Here is a 15,510-nt window from a genome sequence, read left to right on the forward strand (position 1 = left end):
GAAGGCTTTCTTATGTCTCCTTGCTATTCTTTGGAACTCTGCATTCAGATGCTTATATCTTTCCTTTTCTCCTTTGCTTTTCGCTTCTCTTCTTTTCACAGCTATTTGTAAGGCCTCCCCAGACAGCCATTTTGCTTTTTTGCATTTCTTTTCCATGGGGATGGTCTTGATCCCTGTCTCCTGTACAATGTCACGAACCTCATTCCATAGTTCATCAGGCACTCTATCTATCAGATCTAGGCCCTTAAATCTATTTCTCACTTCCACTGTATAATCATAAGGGATTTGATTTAGGTCATACCTGAATGGTCTAGTGGTTTTCCCTACTTTTCTTCAATTTAAGTCTGAATTTGGCAATAAGGAGCTCATGATCTGAGCCACAGTCAGCTCCCGGTCTTGTTTTTGCTGACTGTATAGAGTTTCTCCATCTTTGGCTGCAAAGAATATAATCAATCTGATTTCGGTGTTGACCATCTGGTGATGTCCATGTGGAGAGTCATCTCTTGTGTTGTTGGAAGAGGGTGTTTGCTATGATCAGTGCGTTCTCTTGGCAAAACTCTATTAGCCTTTGCCCTGCTTCATTCCGTATTCCAAGGCCAGATTTGCCTGTTACTCCAGGTGTTTCTTGACTTCCTACTTTTGCATTCCAGTTCCCTATAATGAAAAGGACATCTTTTTTGGGTGTGTGTTCTAAAAGGTCTTGTAGGTCTTCATGGGACCGTTCAGCTTCTTTAGTGTTACTGGTTGGGGCATAGACTTGGATTACTGTGATATTCAATGGTTTGCCTTGGAAACGAACAGAAATCATTCTGTCATTTTTTAGATTGCATCCAAGTACTGCATTTTGGACTCTTTTGTTGACCATGATGGCTACTCCATTTCTTCTAAGGGATTCCTGCCCTCAGTAGTAGATATAATGGTCATCTGAGTTAAATTCACCCATTCCAGTCCATTTTAGTTCGCTGATTTCTAGAAAATTAGAGATACCAAGGGAACATTTCATGCAAAGATGGGCTCGATAAAGGACAGAAATGGTATGGACCTAACAGAAGCAGAAGATATTAAGAAGAGGTGGCAGGAATACACAGAAGAACTGTACAAAAAAGATCTGCACGACCAAGATAATCACGATGGTGTGATCACTCACCTAGAGCCAGACATCCTGGAATGTGAAGTCAAGTGGGCCTAAGAAAGCATCACTATGAACAAAGCTAGTGGAGGTGATTCTAGTTGAGCTGTTTCAAATCCTGAAAAATGATGCTGTGAAAGTGCTGCACTCAATTTGCCAGCAAATTTGGAAAACTCAGCAGTGGTCACAGGACTGGAAAAGGTCAGTTTTCATTCCAATCCCAAAGAAAGGCAATGCCAAAGAATGCTCAAACTACTGCACAATTGCACTCATCTCACATGCTAGGAAAGTAATGCTCAAAATTCTCCAAGTCAGTCTTCAGCAATAGAACCATGAACTTTCAGATGTTCAAGCTGGTTTTAGAAAAGGCAGAGGAACCAGAGGTCAGATTGCCAACATCCGCTGGATCATCGAAAAAGTAAGAAAGTTCCAGGAAAACATCTATTTCTGCTTTATTGACTATGCCAAAGCCTTTGACTGTGTGGATCACAATAAACTCTGGAAAATTCTTCAAGAGATGGGGATACCAGACCACCTGACCTGCGTCTTGAGAAACCTGTATGCAGGTCAGGAAGCAACAGTTAGAACTGGACATGAAACAACAGACTGGTTCCAAATAGGAAAAGGAGTACATCAAGGCTGTATATTGTCACCCTGCTTATTTAACTTATATGCAGAGTACATCATGAGAAACGCTGGACTGGAAGAAACACAAGCTGGAATCAAGATTGCCAGGAGAAATATCAATAACCTCAGAGATGCAGATGACACCACCCTTATGGCAGAAAGTGAAGAGGAACTCAAAAGCCTCTTGATGAAAGTGAAAGAGGAGCGTGAAAAAGTTGGCTTAAAGCTCAACATTCAGAAAACGAAGATCATGGCATCCGGTCCCATCACTTCATGGGAAATAGATGGGGAAACAGTGGAAACAGTGTCAGACTTTATTTTTTTAGGCTCCAAAATCACTGCAGATGGTGACTGCAGCCATGAAATTAGAAGACACTTACTCCTTGGTAGAAAAGTTATGACCAACCTAGATAGCATATTGAAAAGCAGAGACATTACTTTGCCAACAAAGGTCCATCTAGTCAAGGCTATGGTTTTTCCAGTGGTCTTGTATGGATGCGAGAGTTGGACTGTGAAGAAGGCTGAGCGCTGAAGAATTGATGCTTTTGAACTGTGGTGTTGGAGAAGACTCTTGAGAGTCCCTTGGACTGCAAGGAGATCCAACCAGTCCGTTCTAAAGGAGATCAGCCCTGGGTGTTCTTTGGAAGGAATGATGCTAAAGCTGAAACTCCAGTACTTTGGCCATCTCATGTGAAGAGTTGACTCATTGGAAAAGACTCTGATGCTGGGAAGGATTGGGGGCAGGATGAGAAGGGGACGACAGAGGATGAGATGGCTGGATGGCATCACTTACTCAATGGACGTGAGTCTGAGTGAACTCTGGGAGATGGTGATGGACAGGGAGGCCTGGCGTGCCGCGATTCATGGGTCGCAAAGAGTTGGACGCGACTGAGTGACTGAACTGAACTGAACAACAGATGATTTTGAGAATCTTTTCAAGTGCTGCTGCCACTTGTGTATTTTCTTTGGAGAAATGTTGGTTCAGATTATTTGCCCATTTAAAAAATTAGATGTTTGTCTTTTTATTGTTGAGTTGTGGGAATTCTTTATATATTGTGGATACAGATCTCTTACTGATTGGTTACATGATTTGCAAATGTTTTCTCCCATTTTGTCAATGTCCTTTCACAAAGTGTTCTTTGAAGCACATTTTGATGAAGTCCAGTTTATATATATTTTTTCTTTTGTTGCTTGTACTTTTGGTGTGTTACTGAGGAACCAGTGCCTGATTCAACATCATGATGATTTACATCTATGTTTTCTTTTAAGAATTTTGTAGTTTTAGCTCTTATTAAGGATTTGATTCCTTTTGAATTAATTTTTATACCTGGTGGTACATGGTCTGGCATTGGGGTCCATCTTCATTCTTTGCATGTGGATGTCCAGTTCTACCAGCACCATTTGTTGAAAAGATTATTCTTTCCCCTTGAGTTGTTTGGCAACCTTGTCCAAAATGAATTGTCTTCAAATAGATACATTTATTTCTATATTCTCAGTTCTATTCCGTTGATCTATATGTCTATCTTGATGCCTGTTGGACCCTGACTTTTAAACCCTAAGTGTCCTGGATGGGCAAGTATACTTAGGGCAGAAGTGACTTGTGGGAATTCCTTTTATCTCTGTAGGTTCAGGATTTATCCTCGCATTTGGCTCAGAAGTTCATTATCTCATCAATTCTCCAGTGCTTTTAAGATGATTTTTTAATTTATTTATTTATACAGCATTAAATTTATTTATACAGCATTTTCAGGAAGAGGGGGCAGTATGTTCCTGAGAAGATTTTGGCAAGTAGGGAAATTATTCATGGTATCTTAGAGAAGGACCATTGTATTCAGTGGGTCTTCCCAGGTGGCTCAGTGTTATAGAATTCACCTGCCAATGCAGGAAACACAGGAGATGCGGGTTCGATCCCTGAATCAGGAAGATCCCCTGGAAGAGGAAATGGCAACGCTCTCCAGTGTTCTTGCCTGGAGAATTGCATGGACAGAGAAGCCTGGTGGGGTACAGTTCATAGGGTGGCAAAGAGTCAGACGTGACTAAGCATGCACACACGACAAATCAAATATTCAGTATTGCTTTTAAAGTCAAATTCATAATGTCTAGTAATAGCAGCTGCCATTTATTGAGCACTTTTTCTGTTCCCTGGTGGTTCAGATGGCAAAGAATCTGCCTGCAATGCAGGAAACCTGGGTTTGATCTCTGGGTCGGGAAGATCCCCTGGAGGAGGAAATGGCATCCCACTCTAGTATTCTTGCCTGGAGAATCCCATGGACAGAGGATCCTGGTGGGTACAGTCCATGGGGCCGCAAAGAGTCGGACATGACTGAGCGACTAACACAGACACATTTTCTGTCCCAAGCTTTTGACTGGGGGCATGACATTAACTTTTAATCTCATTAGCATAATGAACCTGTAACACGATGGGTACCCCCATTATTCCTGTTTTATAAACGAATAAGCAGAGACTTCAGAGGTTCTGAGACTTAACCTGAGGACAGACAGCGACAATTAGGTGCGTTTAACCAGACCCAGACCTTGGACTCCTTAGCCAGGCTCCCGGCCCCAAGGGAACTCCCCTTTTGCCTGTTCCAGTTTCCAGTTCTTTGATGAATGCTGGAAAGCTTTAAGGCCTGAGCTTTGTCTCCCTTTCCTGTCTCTCCTTTTCCCTGGCCCCCTTGTGGTGGAAGTGTGCATTGCGCCAGGCGGGCGCTCAGGAGAGTCGGTCACAGCTGCTCTCACTTCCCGCTCAGACAGAGAGTGGTACCCAGGAATATGAGTTTTCACGTGTTCCCAGGGGACTTCTGTTGCCTTGGGTCTTGGACCTGACTTTAAGAAATTCTGTAGTATGATTTGTATGTATGTATCATGATGTGAACATGATCTGTTTACATCATGGATACTGTGGAGTTACTGTGTTCCTATTACTGAAGAGCGGATTTTCCCAGCGTCTGGGGAGTGGCCCTTTCCCCTTTAGTCCCTTGAAAAGCAGTATATGACTTCAATTACTGTTACTATTATTGGCTGTGCTTGAAGGATGTGGAATCCTCGTTGCCCACCCAGGGATCAAGCCCACCCCGCACTGGAAGCGCAGAGTCTTAACCACTGAACCATCAGGGAAGTCCAATACTTGAATTACTTTTTAGAAAATTTCGTTTACTTAGTTTTGCCTGCATCGGGCCTTTGTTGCTGTGCGGGCTTTTCTCTGGTTGTGGCGAGTGGGGGCTGCTCTTCAGCTGCAGCGTGTGGGCTTCTCATTGCAGTGGCTTCTCGTTGCAGAGCAGAGGCTCAAGGGCCCTCGGACTTCAGTAGTTGTGGCGCATGGGCTCAGTTGCTCCTTGGCATGTGGGGTATTTTTGGACCAGGGATTGAACCCGTTTGTCCTTCATTGGCAGGTGGATTCTCTACCAGTGAGCCACCAGGGAAGCCCTCAGTGATACTTTGAAATGAGAGCATTTGTGTCTAGTGCTTTGTAAGCCCTGTTGTCAGGGAGAGATGAGAATGTTCCAGTCAGGACAACTTTGATGTTAAAATGTAACATCCAGTAACCCTTTGGGTTTGACTGTGGTGGGAGCTGAAGGGAAAAGTAAAGTATCTGGTTATTTTAAGGAAGAAAAATCTCACCCTTTCTTCACCTTCCTTCGCCCACTCTATCTCAGATTGTGAAGTGGTCTGACTGCTGTTTGCCGTTAGCTTGCCGACCTGGGGATCCTTATCAATTAATCGCCAAAGCAAGTGTGGATGACTTCAGCAAGCTAGGGGTGGCATTCCTGGAAGATAGACTCCAGATGGCTAATGGACTGATACCCCAGAAGATCGTGTGTAAGTAACTTGGGGAAATGTTCATCATAGCAGGATGCCATCCTTAACAAGCTTAAGGATGATCGAACACTCCTGTTTGGTATGACTTAAGGGCAACACAGAGAAGGCAATGGCACCCCACTCCAGTACTCTTGCCTGGAAAATGCCATGGACAGAGGAGCCTGGTAGGCTACAGTCCATGGGGTTGCTGAGGGTCGGACATGACTGAGCGACTTGACTTTAACTTTTCACTTTCATGCATTGGAGAAGGAAATGGCAACCCATTCCAGTGTTCTTGCCTGGAGAATCCCAGGGACGGGGGAGCCTGATGGGCTGCCGTCTATGGCGTCACACAGAGTCGGACATGACAAGTGACTTAGCAGCACTTAGCAGTAAGGGCAACACTGGTGGTATGGTCGCTAAGTCATGTCCGACTCTGCAACCCCATGGGCTGCAGCCCGCCAAGACTCTTCTGTCCATGGGGATTCTCCAGGCAACAAAACTGCGGTGGGTTACCATTTCCTTCTCCAGGGGATCATCCCGACCCAGGGATCGAACCCAAGTTTCCTGCGTTGGCAGGTGGATTCCTTCCTGCTGAGCCACTGGGGAGGCCCTGCACCTTGTTTCTTAGAATCACTATCGCATAAAAGATTGACACCCACACAACTGAATCTGTAGGCAAGTGGACACAGTCACCTCTCTGAAACTCCAACTGTTCACCAATCAATACGAGGGTCTGAGGTTTTCTGATCTGTATGGGAAAGGTGTGGAAATTCTGCAGTTTCACTGGGGACTCTCAGGGGTACCCTTCGAACCGGGGGGTGGGGGGTGGGGAGCGGTTATGTGGATCCCACGGAGGCCGCAGAGTTAGAAGGTGATGTGAGCTTCGTGGAATGGAGGTCTTGCGGTACAGACAAGGCCCCGAGGTTTTGCACTGAGATGTGAGGCAAGGCAGAGGGTTGATGGGCTGTCTTTTCTCTTCCCTTTAGCTGTCCACTTGCAGGACTCTGCCCTAAAGGAACTTAAGGGTCAGGCCTCAGACCTGCCAGCCCAGCTCCTGCAGCCTGACCCTGAATCTTGTATTGAGAGGAACCCTCCTGAGCCCGACACTATGGAGGACCCCCAGTCTCCTGGTTCTGCATCCACAAGGGGGCCAGGCGGGGCCCCTGGGGGCAGTGAGCCAGCCATGGACGGTGACAGAGGCGTGGGCTCCGTTGAGCACTGTCCCCTCCATCTGTCCAGCTGCCATGAATGTTTGGAGCTTGAGAACAGCACCATTGAATCCGTCAGGTTTGCCTCTGCAGAGAACATTCCAGATCTCCCGTACGACTACAGCAGCGGTTTGGAGGGCCTCGCTGATGACCTCCGCCCCGAGAGGGATGAGAGGAGGGTCAATGTCATGGGCAAGGCCCCCAACATCCTCCTTTACGTGGGCTCTGACTCTCGGGATGGCCAGGACAGGCTTCAGCAGGTCCGATCTGCCCTGGCCGACTGTGTGGACACGGACTGTTACACTCTGTACCACCTGCCTCCAGAAAACGCTCTCAGGGACCCGTGGCCAGACAACTGTCTGCTGCTGGTCATCGCCACCGGGGAGCCCGTCCCCGAGGACCTGTCCCGGAGGTTCATGGCCTATCTTTCTCAGGGAGGGAAGGTGCTGGCCCTGGCGTCGTCCTTCACGCTGCCTGGCTTCCGGGTGACCAGCAAGTCCCCGCTGCAGGACACGGTCCAGAGCTTGGTTTTCTGCAAGGCAGACGGGAGCCTGCTGAGGCTCAGCATCCTGAGCAGTGGCTGCGTTTACGAGGAGGGGCCCGGGGAGCCGCTCGGCCCCGGCAAGCTCCACGGCCACCTGGACAGTGAGGATGGGGACAGGCTTGTGGTGCAAGTGCCTTTCGGGATTCACGGAGGAGAAGCTGTTCTTTGCCAGGTACAGAAGCTGGCAGCCGGGTCTTTGGGTCTCTTGATGGGACATGGCTCCTGAAGGTTCCTGAAGGGGTAACTAAAGGGTCTGTGTGCCGTGTGGGTAGGGTACTTCTGTCCTTATCCGGGGAATTTTTGCCGCTGGTGAGTTGCAGGTTGAGATGTGGGCTGTCCTGTATCCTGTTTCACCGAAAGGCTTGTGATGGAGGAGAGAATGGAAGTGAAAGTCCTTCAGCCGTGTGTGACTCTTTGTGACCCCATGGACTACACGGTCCATGGAATTCTCCAGGCCAGAATCCTGGAGTGGGTAGCCTTTCCCTTCTCCAGGGGATCGTCCCAATCCAGGGATTGATTGTAGGTCTCCCGCATTGTGGGCAGATTCTTTACTAGCTAAGGCTAATTAAAGACTGCTGGTTAACCAAGGGTTAGCCAAAGCTTCTTACTTGTTTTAAACTGTATACTGGTTATATTGTTCAGTCACTCAGTCATGTTCGACTCTTTGTGACCCCCTGGACTGCAGCCACGCCAGGCTTCCCTGTTCTTCACCATCTCCCAGAGTTTGCTCACAGTCATGTCCGTTGAGTCAGTGATGCCATCCAACCATCTCATCCTCTGCTGCCCCCTTCTCCTCTGGTTGGTAATACTCTTTCTAAAATCCGTCAGTTCACTCTCTTGCCTCAAAACACTCTAGTTAATAAACTCAAACTGTTATTTAATGTAGGGAATTGAGCACCTTGGGGTGGTGATTCCCAACAGTAGTGTCTATCATGTTAAAATGTTGTAGTTGATGTCAGGGATGTGCCTGGACACTCACCCACTGCTGGGATACTGTGTTGAAAACACCTTTAAATCCTTAGTTCCTTTATGATTTGTCACTCTTAAAATCTAAGTGCTGAGCACAAGTTCAAATAAGTGAAGTGATCTTGAAGTGATTTCTGGCAAATTATTACGTAGGTGGTGGTGCTAGTGGTAAAGAACCCGCCTGCCAATGCAGGAGACATAAGAGGGCCCGGGTTTGATCCCCGAGTGGGGGAGATCCCCCTGGAGAAGGAAATGGCAACCTATTTCAGTATTCTTGCTTGGGAAATCCCATGGACAGAGGCGGCTGGTGGGCTACAGTTTGTGGGATTGCAGAGAGTCGGACACGACTGAAGGGACTTAACACATACACACACACAAATACATAAGTAAGAAGAAAACGGAAACAGAGATGAAAGGAAAATGCTACTTCCCTTCCCATCCTTAGGGGGTGCCTTTGGCACCAGAGCTGTCTTTTTCCCCCCATGTTCCCCTTTTAGCTTTTTGTTTGTTTGTTTAAGCAAATGGTAGGTAGCAGGATAGACTGCTTCAGAATTCCTGATCATTTACTGCAGATCTTTTAATACCTTTGGACGAAAGTTTTTGTTAGAGTTTAGGTGAACTCTTATTCTTAAGGATTTGTGATCTAATGAGAAAACTAAGTAGATGTGGCTCTTTTGCCCAGAATGGTTCCCAGGATGAGGGTAACAGATTTTGTTTTATTATACGGATCTTTTTTTGAGTTAGAGAATTGTTGCCTTCTATTTTGGTGTGGCTTCTTTTCATTTCATATGCTGTGTCTCTCTGCAGCCCTCCTACAAATTAAGTCTCTTGGGTTTTCTGATCAAACATTCTTCAAGGGGACAGATACTTGTTTCTTTACTATTCTGAAGTTCACTCACTCGTTCTTAAGGTAATACTTCTTGAATTGTATATAGATGTATATAATGAAGATTATAGATGCATATAATGAAGAAATCTGACCATCAGGCCAGATAAACATGTACAACCCAAGCTGATTTCATGTGGGCTGCAAATCCCATGAATTCGTTTTTGGAGGCCTAATAAATGCTCCTCTTTTTTTTCTCTGCAAATATGGTAACTATAGTAACTGCACATTCTCAGAAAATCCACTTAAAAACCTGACTTCCTAGAGCTGTATTTCAGCTTCGAGTAGTGAATTTTACCACCCCGGTGCATAGACTTGTACTAGAAAATTGATTCGGCACTGTGGCGATCCGTTGCTCCGAGTTACATAGCAAATCTGCCTGCTGCACCATTTAAATTGACCCTATCACTGTCATAAAATTTGATACTGCATGCACTGCCCTAGGAAAAAAAGGCAATATGATGCAGCTTCAAAAATGAGATTCAGAGGATTAGAATGTCATTTTTGATTTTAAATGACTTCCACTCTCTGTGTGCCCAAGTATTGTTTGCTCCTCAGGCCTGTGTCACTACCGCACCGCCGAGATCAACCAATAAATATGAGCACAGGCTGGTTCGTTTCCTCTTTGCCTGTTCAATTTCACAGTCTTCATCTTTGTAGTAAATGGAGCATTGATGTAACCCAGTAAGAGGAGGGCTTCAAGGGCAAACCACAGCTGCACAGTAGGTGGTGGTCTCACGGCCGGGGAACTAGTTAATGCCTTGGGCATTCATCGTCATGCAGAAAAAGGCAATCTTGGTGTACCACTCTCCTGACCAGACATGCAGGAAAAATTTTAAGGCTGTGGATTAAGGCCGACACTCGATTATCAACTGAACCAGGACGTTGGCATGAAGTTGTCCAAGTAGAGCTTGTGAAATGGATTTGAAGTATTCTGTGTCCTTATTGAGCTTGCTGTCCAAGGGACTCTCAAGAGTCTTCTCCAACACCACAGTTCGAAAGCATCAATTCTTTGGTGCTCAGCTTTCTTCACAGTCCAACTCTCACATCCATACATGACTAAAAACCAAAGCTTTGACTAAAGCTTTGGGTCTGGTCTAAATGCCTTAATTTTAGACAAAGCCAAGTTACTGAAATGGGCCCATTGCTGTGGTAACATCATTACAGCTGGAGGGCGAGACATTGGTCGCAAACCGCAGAGGACCATGAGGGTGAGTGTGGCTAGCACGCGCCCCGGTGGCCTTTTTTGTGGAGCGAGGTACAGGGGCAGACGTGGCCTCTCTTCTTGTCTCCACTGTGTATGCGTGTTACTCGCTGAGTCATGTGTAACTCTTTGCGACCCCATGGACTGCAGCCCTCCAGGCTCCTCTGTCCATGGGGATTCTCCAGGCAAGACTACCGGAGTGAACTGCGATTCCCTTCTCCAGGGGAATCTCCCCAACCCCAGGGATCGAACCCAGGTATCCCACATTGCGGGCAGATTCTTTACTCTCTGAGCCACCAGGGAAGACCCGTCTCCATTGTAGAAACACCTCATCTCGAAACTGACAGTCCGCCGCCGCCAAGTCGCTTCAGTCATGTCCGACTCTGTGCGACCCCACGGACTGCAGCCTACCAGGCTTCCCTGTCCATGGGATTCTCCAGGCAAGAACACTGGAGTGGGTTGCCATTTCCTTCTCCAGAAACTGACAGTAGCCCTTCACAATGTCCATGCTTTCCTTCACCTCCTGCAATCCCGAGGCCCGCTCCTAGGGGGAGCTCTCCTCTTCCTTCTCCACATCTCCCCCCTGTGACAGTGACTTCAGTAACAGCCCCCCAGAGTACTTGCTTTGTGCAGGGGGCACATGTACCATTAACACTCCTGCACCACGCACCACCACCCTCCACCCCCCACCACCCACAGCCCCAGGTGAAGACAGAGCTTGCTCATTTGATATCTGCCGCCTGCAAGAGGTAATCTCCGGACAGTCACATGGTCACCTGGATGAAACGTGACCCACCGCCTTGCTGACCGTCTGTCCCGGCACCAGCCTTGTCCCCTGGAGAGGAGAGGCACACCCTTGGGTAGCAACATAGAGGACATGCAGTGGGATTCAGATACCTTAAAGGATGTCATCTTCTGCCTTCTCCTTCCTCCAGGGTGGTTTAAGGCAGGGGTCCCTAGCCCCCAGGATCTAATGCCTGATGATCTGAGGTGGAGCTGATGGAATCAGAATAGAATAAATGCAGTGTGCTTGAATCACCCCGGACCTGCCCCACTCCCCCAACACCCCGTGGAAAAATTGTCTTCCATGAAGATGATCCCTAGTGCCAAAAAAGGTTGGGGACCGCTGGTAGTGGGCATCAGGCTCAGTCGTGGGTGAAGCGGGCCGCCCTCAGCTGACCCGATGGAATGTGGGAACTGGACAGTTCTGCGAGCCTTTTTAGATTGGCTTCAACTTTCCACAAGTGCATTGTTTTGGTCAGGGTATTTGGGCAGTATTTTTGTTCTGGTTAAGGTTTGAGTGGGGATTGAGAGATTTTAAGTTGCCTGAAGGCTGCCACTAGGCTTTTTATGATGTTCTTATAACATAAGGCTGGGAGTTCTGCTGGCAACAGAAACTCACAGCTGTTCCTGGCAAAAGCAAATGAGAATAACATGCTCAGGTTGCTCTTCTGGTCCTCAATGTTCTGGTGTCGTCGAGGTGCTAATGCTCAGTTAAAATCAGATTTCAAGAGAGTTAGACGTTCTAGTACATTCCTTCATATCAGGACACAGACCATTGATATGAAAGTTCTAGTTCAAGGCAGCCAGAAGTTCTAGTATGTTCCTTCACACCAAGACACAGACTACTGATGGGTGGAACTCCTCTAATTTTCACTTTACAACAAAGCCTGAACTAAATATACACATGAAGCCCCAAGTCTTTGAGAGTCCCTTGGACTGCAAGGAGATCCAACCAGTCCATCCTAAAGGAGACCAGAGACCAGTCCTGGGTGTTCGTTGGAAGGACTGATGTTGAAGCTGAAACTCCGATACTTTGGCCACCTGATGCAAAGAGCTGACTCATTTGAAAAGACCCTGATGCTGGGAAAGATTGAGGGCAGGAAGAGAAGGGGATGATAGAGGATGAGATGGTTGGATGGCATCACTGAGTTAGTGGACATGAGTTTGGGTAAACTCTGGGTGTTGGTGATGGACAGGGAGGCCTGGCGTGCTGCTGTTCATGGGGTTGCAAAGAGTCAGACACGACTAAGCGACTGAACTGAACTAAACACATGTTCCCTCCTCTCCCTCCCACCCCATCACCAACACTCTTCAAGAGGTGAATTAGGCCACTGCCATCCCCAGCAGTTAGGTGGTAGGACCAGTAGGTAGAACAGGAGCTTCAAGCGTGGCTCACTGTGCCATCCTAAGTTCAGCAGCAACTATATTTGGGTTCTCAGCAGATCCATTTTCCTATATGCTTGGTTCTATAACCATGTTAAGGACTTGTCCAAGGTCCTGTGACTGACTAGTGATAAAATTTGGGACCTGGAAAATTACTATCCATGGTCATTTAGTGCAGATCTTTTTAGCCTTCACAGCCACAATTTTTTTTCCCATCAGTAAGAATTTATTAGGTTAAATATCTCTAAGGCAAAGTTTCATAGTTCTTTTAAAAAATTTACTTATTTTTAATTGAAGGATAATTGCCTTACAATATTGTGTTGGTTTCTGCCATACAGCAACTTGAATCAGCCATGGGTGTACATATGTCCCCTCCCTCTTGAACCTCCCTACCCCTCCCACCCCATCCCACCCCGCTAGGTTGTCACAGAGCCCCAGTTTGGGCTCCCTGAGTCACACAGCAAATTCCCCCTGGCTCTCTATTTTACACATGGTGAAGTGAAGTGAAGTGGTAGTCACATAGTCGTGTCCGACTCTTTGCGACCCCATGGACTGTTAGCCTGCCAGGCTCCTCCATCCATGGGATTTCCCAGGCAAGAATACAGGAGGCAGTTGCCATTTCCTTTTCCAGGGACTCTTCCCAACCCTGGAATTGAACCCGGGTCTCGCACACTGCAGGCAGATTCTTCACTGTCTGAGCCACCAGGGAAGGCAGATGGTCGTGTTTATTTTTCTCTCCATTCATCCACAGCCGTGATTTTAACGGGCTCCCTTGAATCTTTTCACTGCTTGTTGCTCTTTTCCAAACGCCCAGGCTCCAGGTTTATATAGTGTTGATAATGAGAAGAACGCATGTTCCCGTTTTCAGAAAAACTAGTAAAGACACTGCTTTTCCTTACGTCCCTCAGCGCCTCTGATTTATGAGGTGCTGTCTTTTCCGTCTCAGGTGCACTTGGAACTACCTCCCAGCTCTCCAGTAGTGCAAACACAAGAGGATTTTAACCTGCTTAAATCAAGCAACTTTAGAAGATACGAAGTCCTTACGGAGATCCTGACGACGCTGGGCCTAAGCTGCGACGCAAAGCAAGCTCCTGCCTTAACGCCTCTTTACCTGCTGACGGCGACCGAGGTGAGTGTGTGGTGGGGAAGGACCCCCTCAGATGCCCTTCTTCAGAATGGTGACCCTTCCCCTAGTTGTTGTGTGGCTGGGGGTTTCAATTTTGATTTCTTTTTTTTTTTTTAATGCTTATTCATTTATTTTTGGCTTTGCTGGGTCTTTAGTTGCAGCGAGTGGGGGTTACTCTTCGGTTTAGCGTGTGGGCTTCTCATTGCAGGGGCTTCTCTTGTTGCAGCTCAAGGGCCTAGTGGTTGCCCCGCAGCACGTGGGATCTTCCTGGACCAGGAATCGAACCCGTGTCCCCTGCACTGGCAGGCAGGTTCTTAACCACCGGACCACCAAGGACATCCTTGATTTCTGTTTTCATTTTCTGTTTCTCTTTTGACTTTGGGTTTGGAAATCACATGAAAATTGTCCAAGTATAACTGATTTTTTTTTGGGTTTCTATAAAGCAGAGGGAGAACACTGGAGTTTAGAGGGTGTTAAGTCTCTTAAGTTATCGCCCTTTCCACTTGAGCAGGGGAAGCTCACTGTTTTCTGTGTCAGGAGTGTATTTGGAAAGCACAGTGTATTCAGTTGGGATTAAAAGCCTTTGTTTTCATTTGGGCCTTTCTCAGGGGATCTTTGGGTGGGAAGACCACATCTCGTTTCTTTTGTGCTGACGCCTGCCATCTTGTGGCAAAGGGGGCTCTGGGTCTAAAAGGAAAATGCCATGGCGCTGGGAATGCATTCAGAGTTTTTCTTGGCCTTCTGTCTCCGTTTACGCCAGGTTCTTCGGGTGCGTCTTTTCAGCAATCCCTTGGCTTTGTGAAGTTGTTCATCTCTTATTACTTGCGGCATATTATTTTGTGGGTCTGTCTCTTCCTCGGTAGGTAAACTTGTGAGTTTAGTGACATAACTGTGTAGTTTCAGCAAATAGCTGATAGTCCAGGTTACTCTAAACTTACCTGCTTTCCCTCGAAAAGAGCAAATTTTACCCTCTGCACCAACATTTCCAAAGGAGGAAGGATGCTCTCCGTTTTCTCTTGGGTGTTTTTTTGTTTGTTTGTTGTCTTGTTTAAGCCCCGGGTACGGCCTGTGGGATCTTAGTTCCATGACCAAGGATTTGAACCCAGGCCGTGGGCAGTGGAAGCTCGGAGTCCTAACTGTTGGAAATTCCCTGAGGAATTCTCTTTTGCGTTGTCCTCTGTCCCTTGGCCAACTTACTTTTTGGCAGAGACTAGAGCTGTGAGTTTTCTGGGTGGGAATGTCAGCTGGAGGAGACAGGTAGAAAATCTGACAGCGTTTAGGATTCGGATACCTTGTGGGATTATTTGAGGACTACGTGAAATCATACCTATGAAAGTTTTGTGTAAATTGTATTATTTAAACTTTAGCGCAATTATTATTGTTACTATTATGTTATTATTGTTGTTGTTGGGAGATTGAATGAGTTAAGAGTGTATAATGTGCCTAATAAGTTCCTGGTGCCGAGGATAAAAGGACTAAGTGATGTTTTTAATAAAAAAATAAAAAATTGTAACTATAGCAATGGATGAATTTTTTTTTTTCATCTGAGAAACATTCATTGCATTTTCATTACACAGATTTTAGGCAGTCAGCCCTCTTCTTAATGGGTGCTCTTGAGGATAATGTTAGGACTTTTGTTTGCACTTTCATCTCAGACCTCAAAGCTCCACATCATTTATCTCTGTTTTATATGTTAAGTTAACAGAAGGCAAAGCATCAGCTCCATTTTGTGAGTTTGAAATAAAGTGTTGAAATAAAGCCAGTCCTCTGAGCTTCAACTCATAGATACAACTATAGAAAGCTATGGCAAACTCTGGGAGACAGTGAAGAACAGGGAAGCCTGGGATGCTCCA

At 46.5% G+C, this 15,510-nt stretch overlaps 1 protein-coding gene across 6 annotated transcripts in view; it reads left to right on the forward strand.

Moving 5' to 3' along the window:
* Positions 1-15,510, forward strand: part of HLCS (holocarboxylase synthetase) — a 223,798-nt gene that overhangs the window by 39,150 nt on the left and 169,138 nt on the right. For all 6 annotated transcript variants that reach the window (XM_070377521.1, XM_070377547.1, XM_070377530.1 and 3 more), the window contains 3 exons: positions 5,413-5,575; positions 6,544-7,481; positions 13,478-13,660. In XM_070377521.1, the coding sequence (XP_070233622.1) occupies positions 5,413-5,575; positions 6,544-7,481; positions 13,478-13,660 (1,284 nt within the window). The remainder of the gene's footprint in view (positions 1-5,412; positions 5,576-6,543; positions 7,482-13,477; positions 13,661-15,510) is intronic.

Source organism: Bos mutus, chromosome 1 (genome assembly GCF_027580195.1).
Source record: "Bos mutus isolate GX-2022 chromosome 1, NWIPB_WYAK_1.1, whole genome shotgun sequence".
NCBI classification, from domain to species: Eukaryota; Metazoa; Chordata; class Mammalia; order Artiodactyla; family Bovidae; genus Bos; species Bos mutus.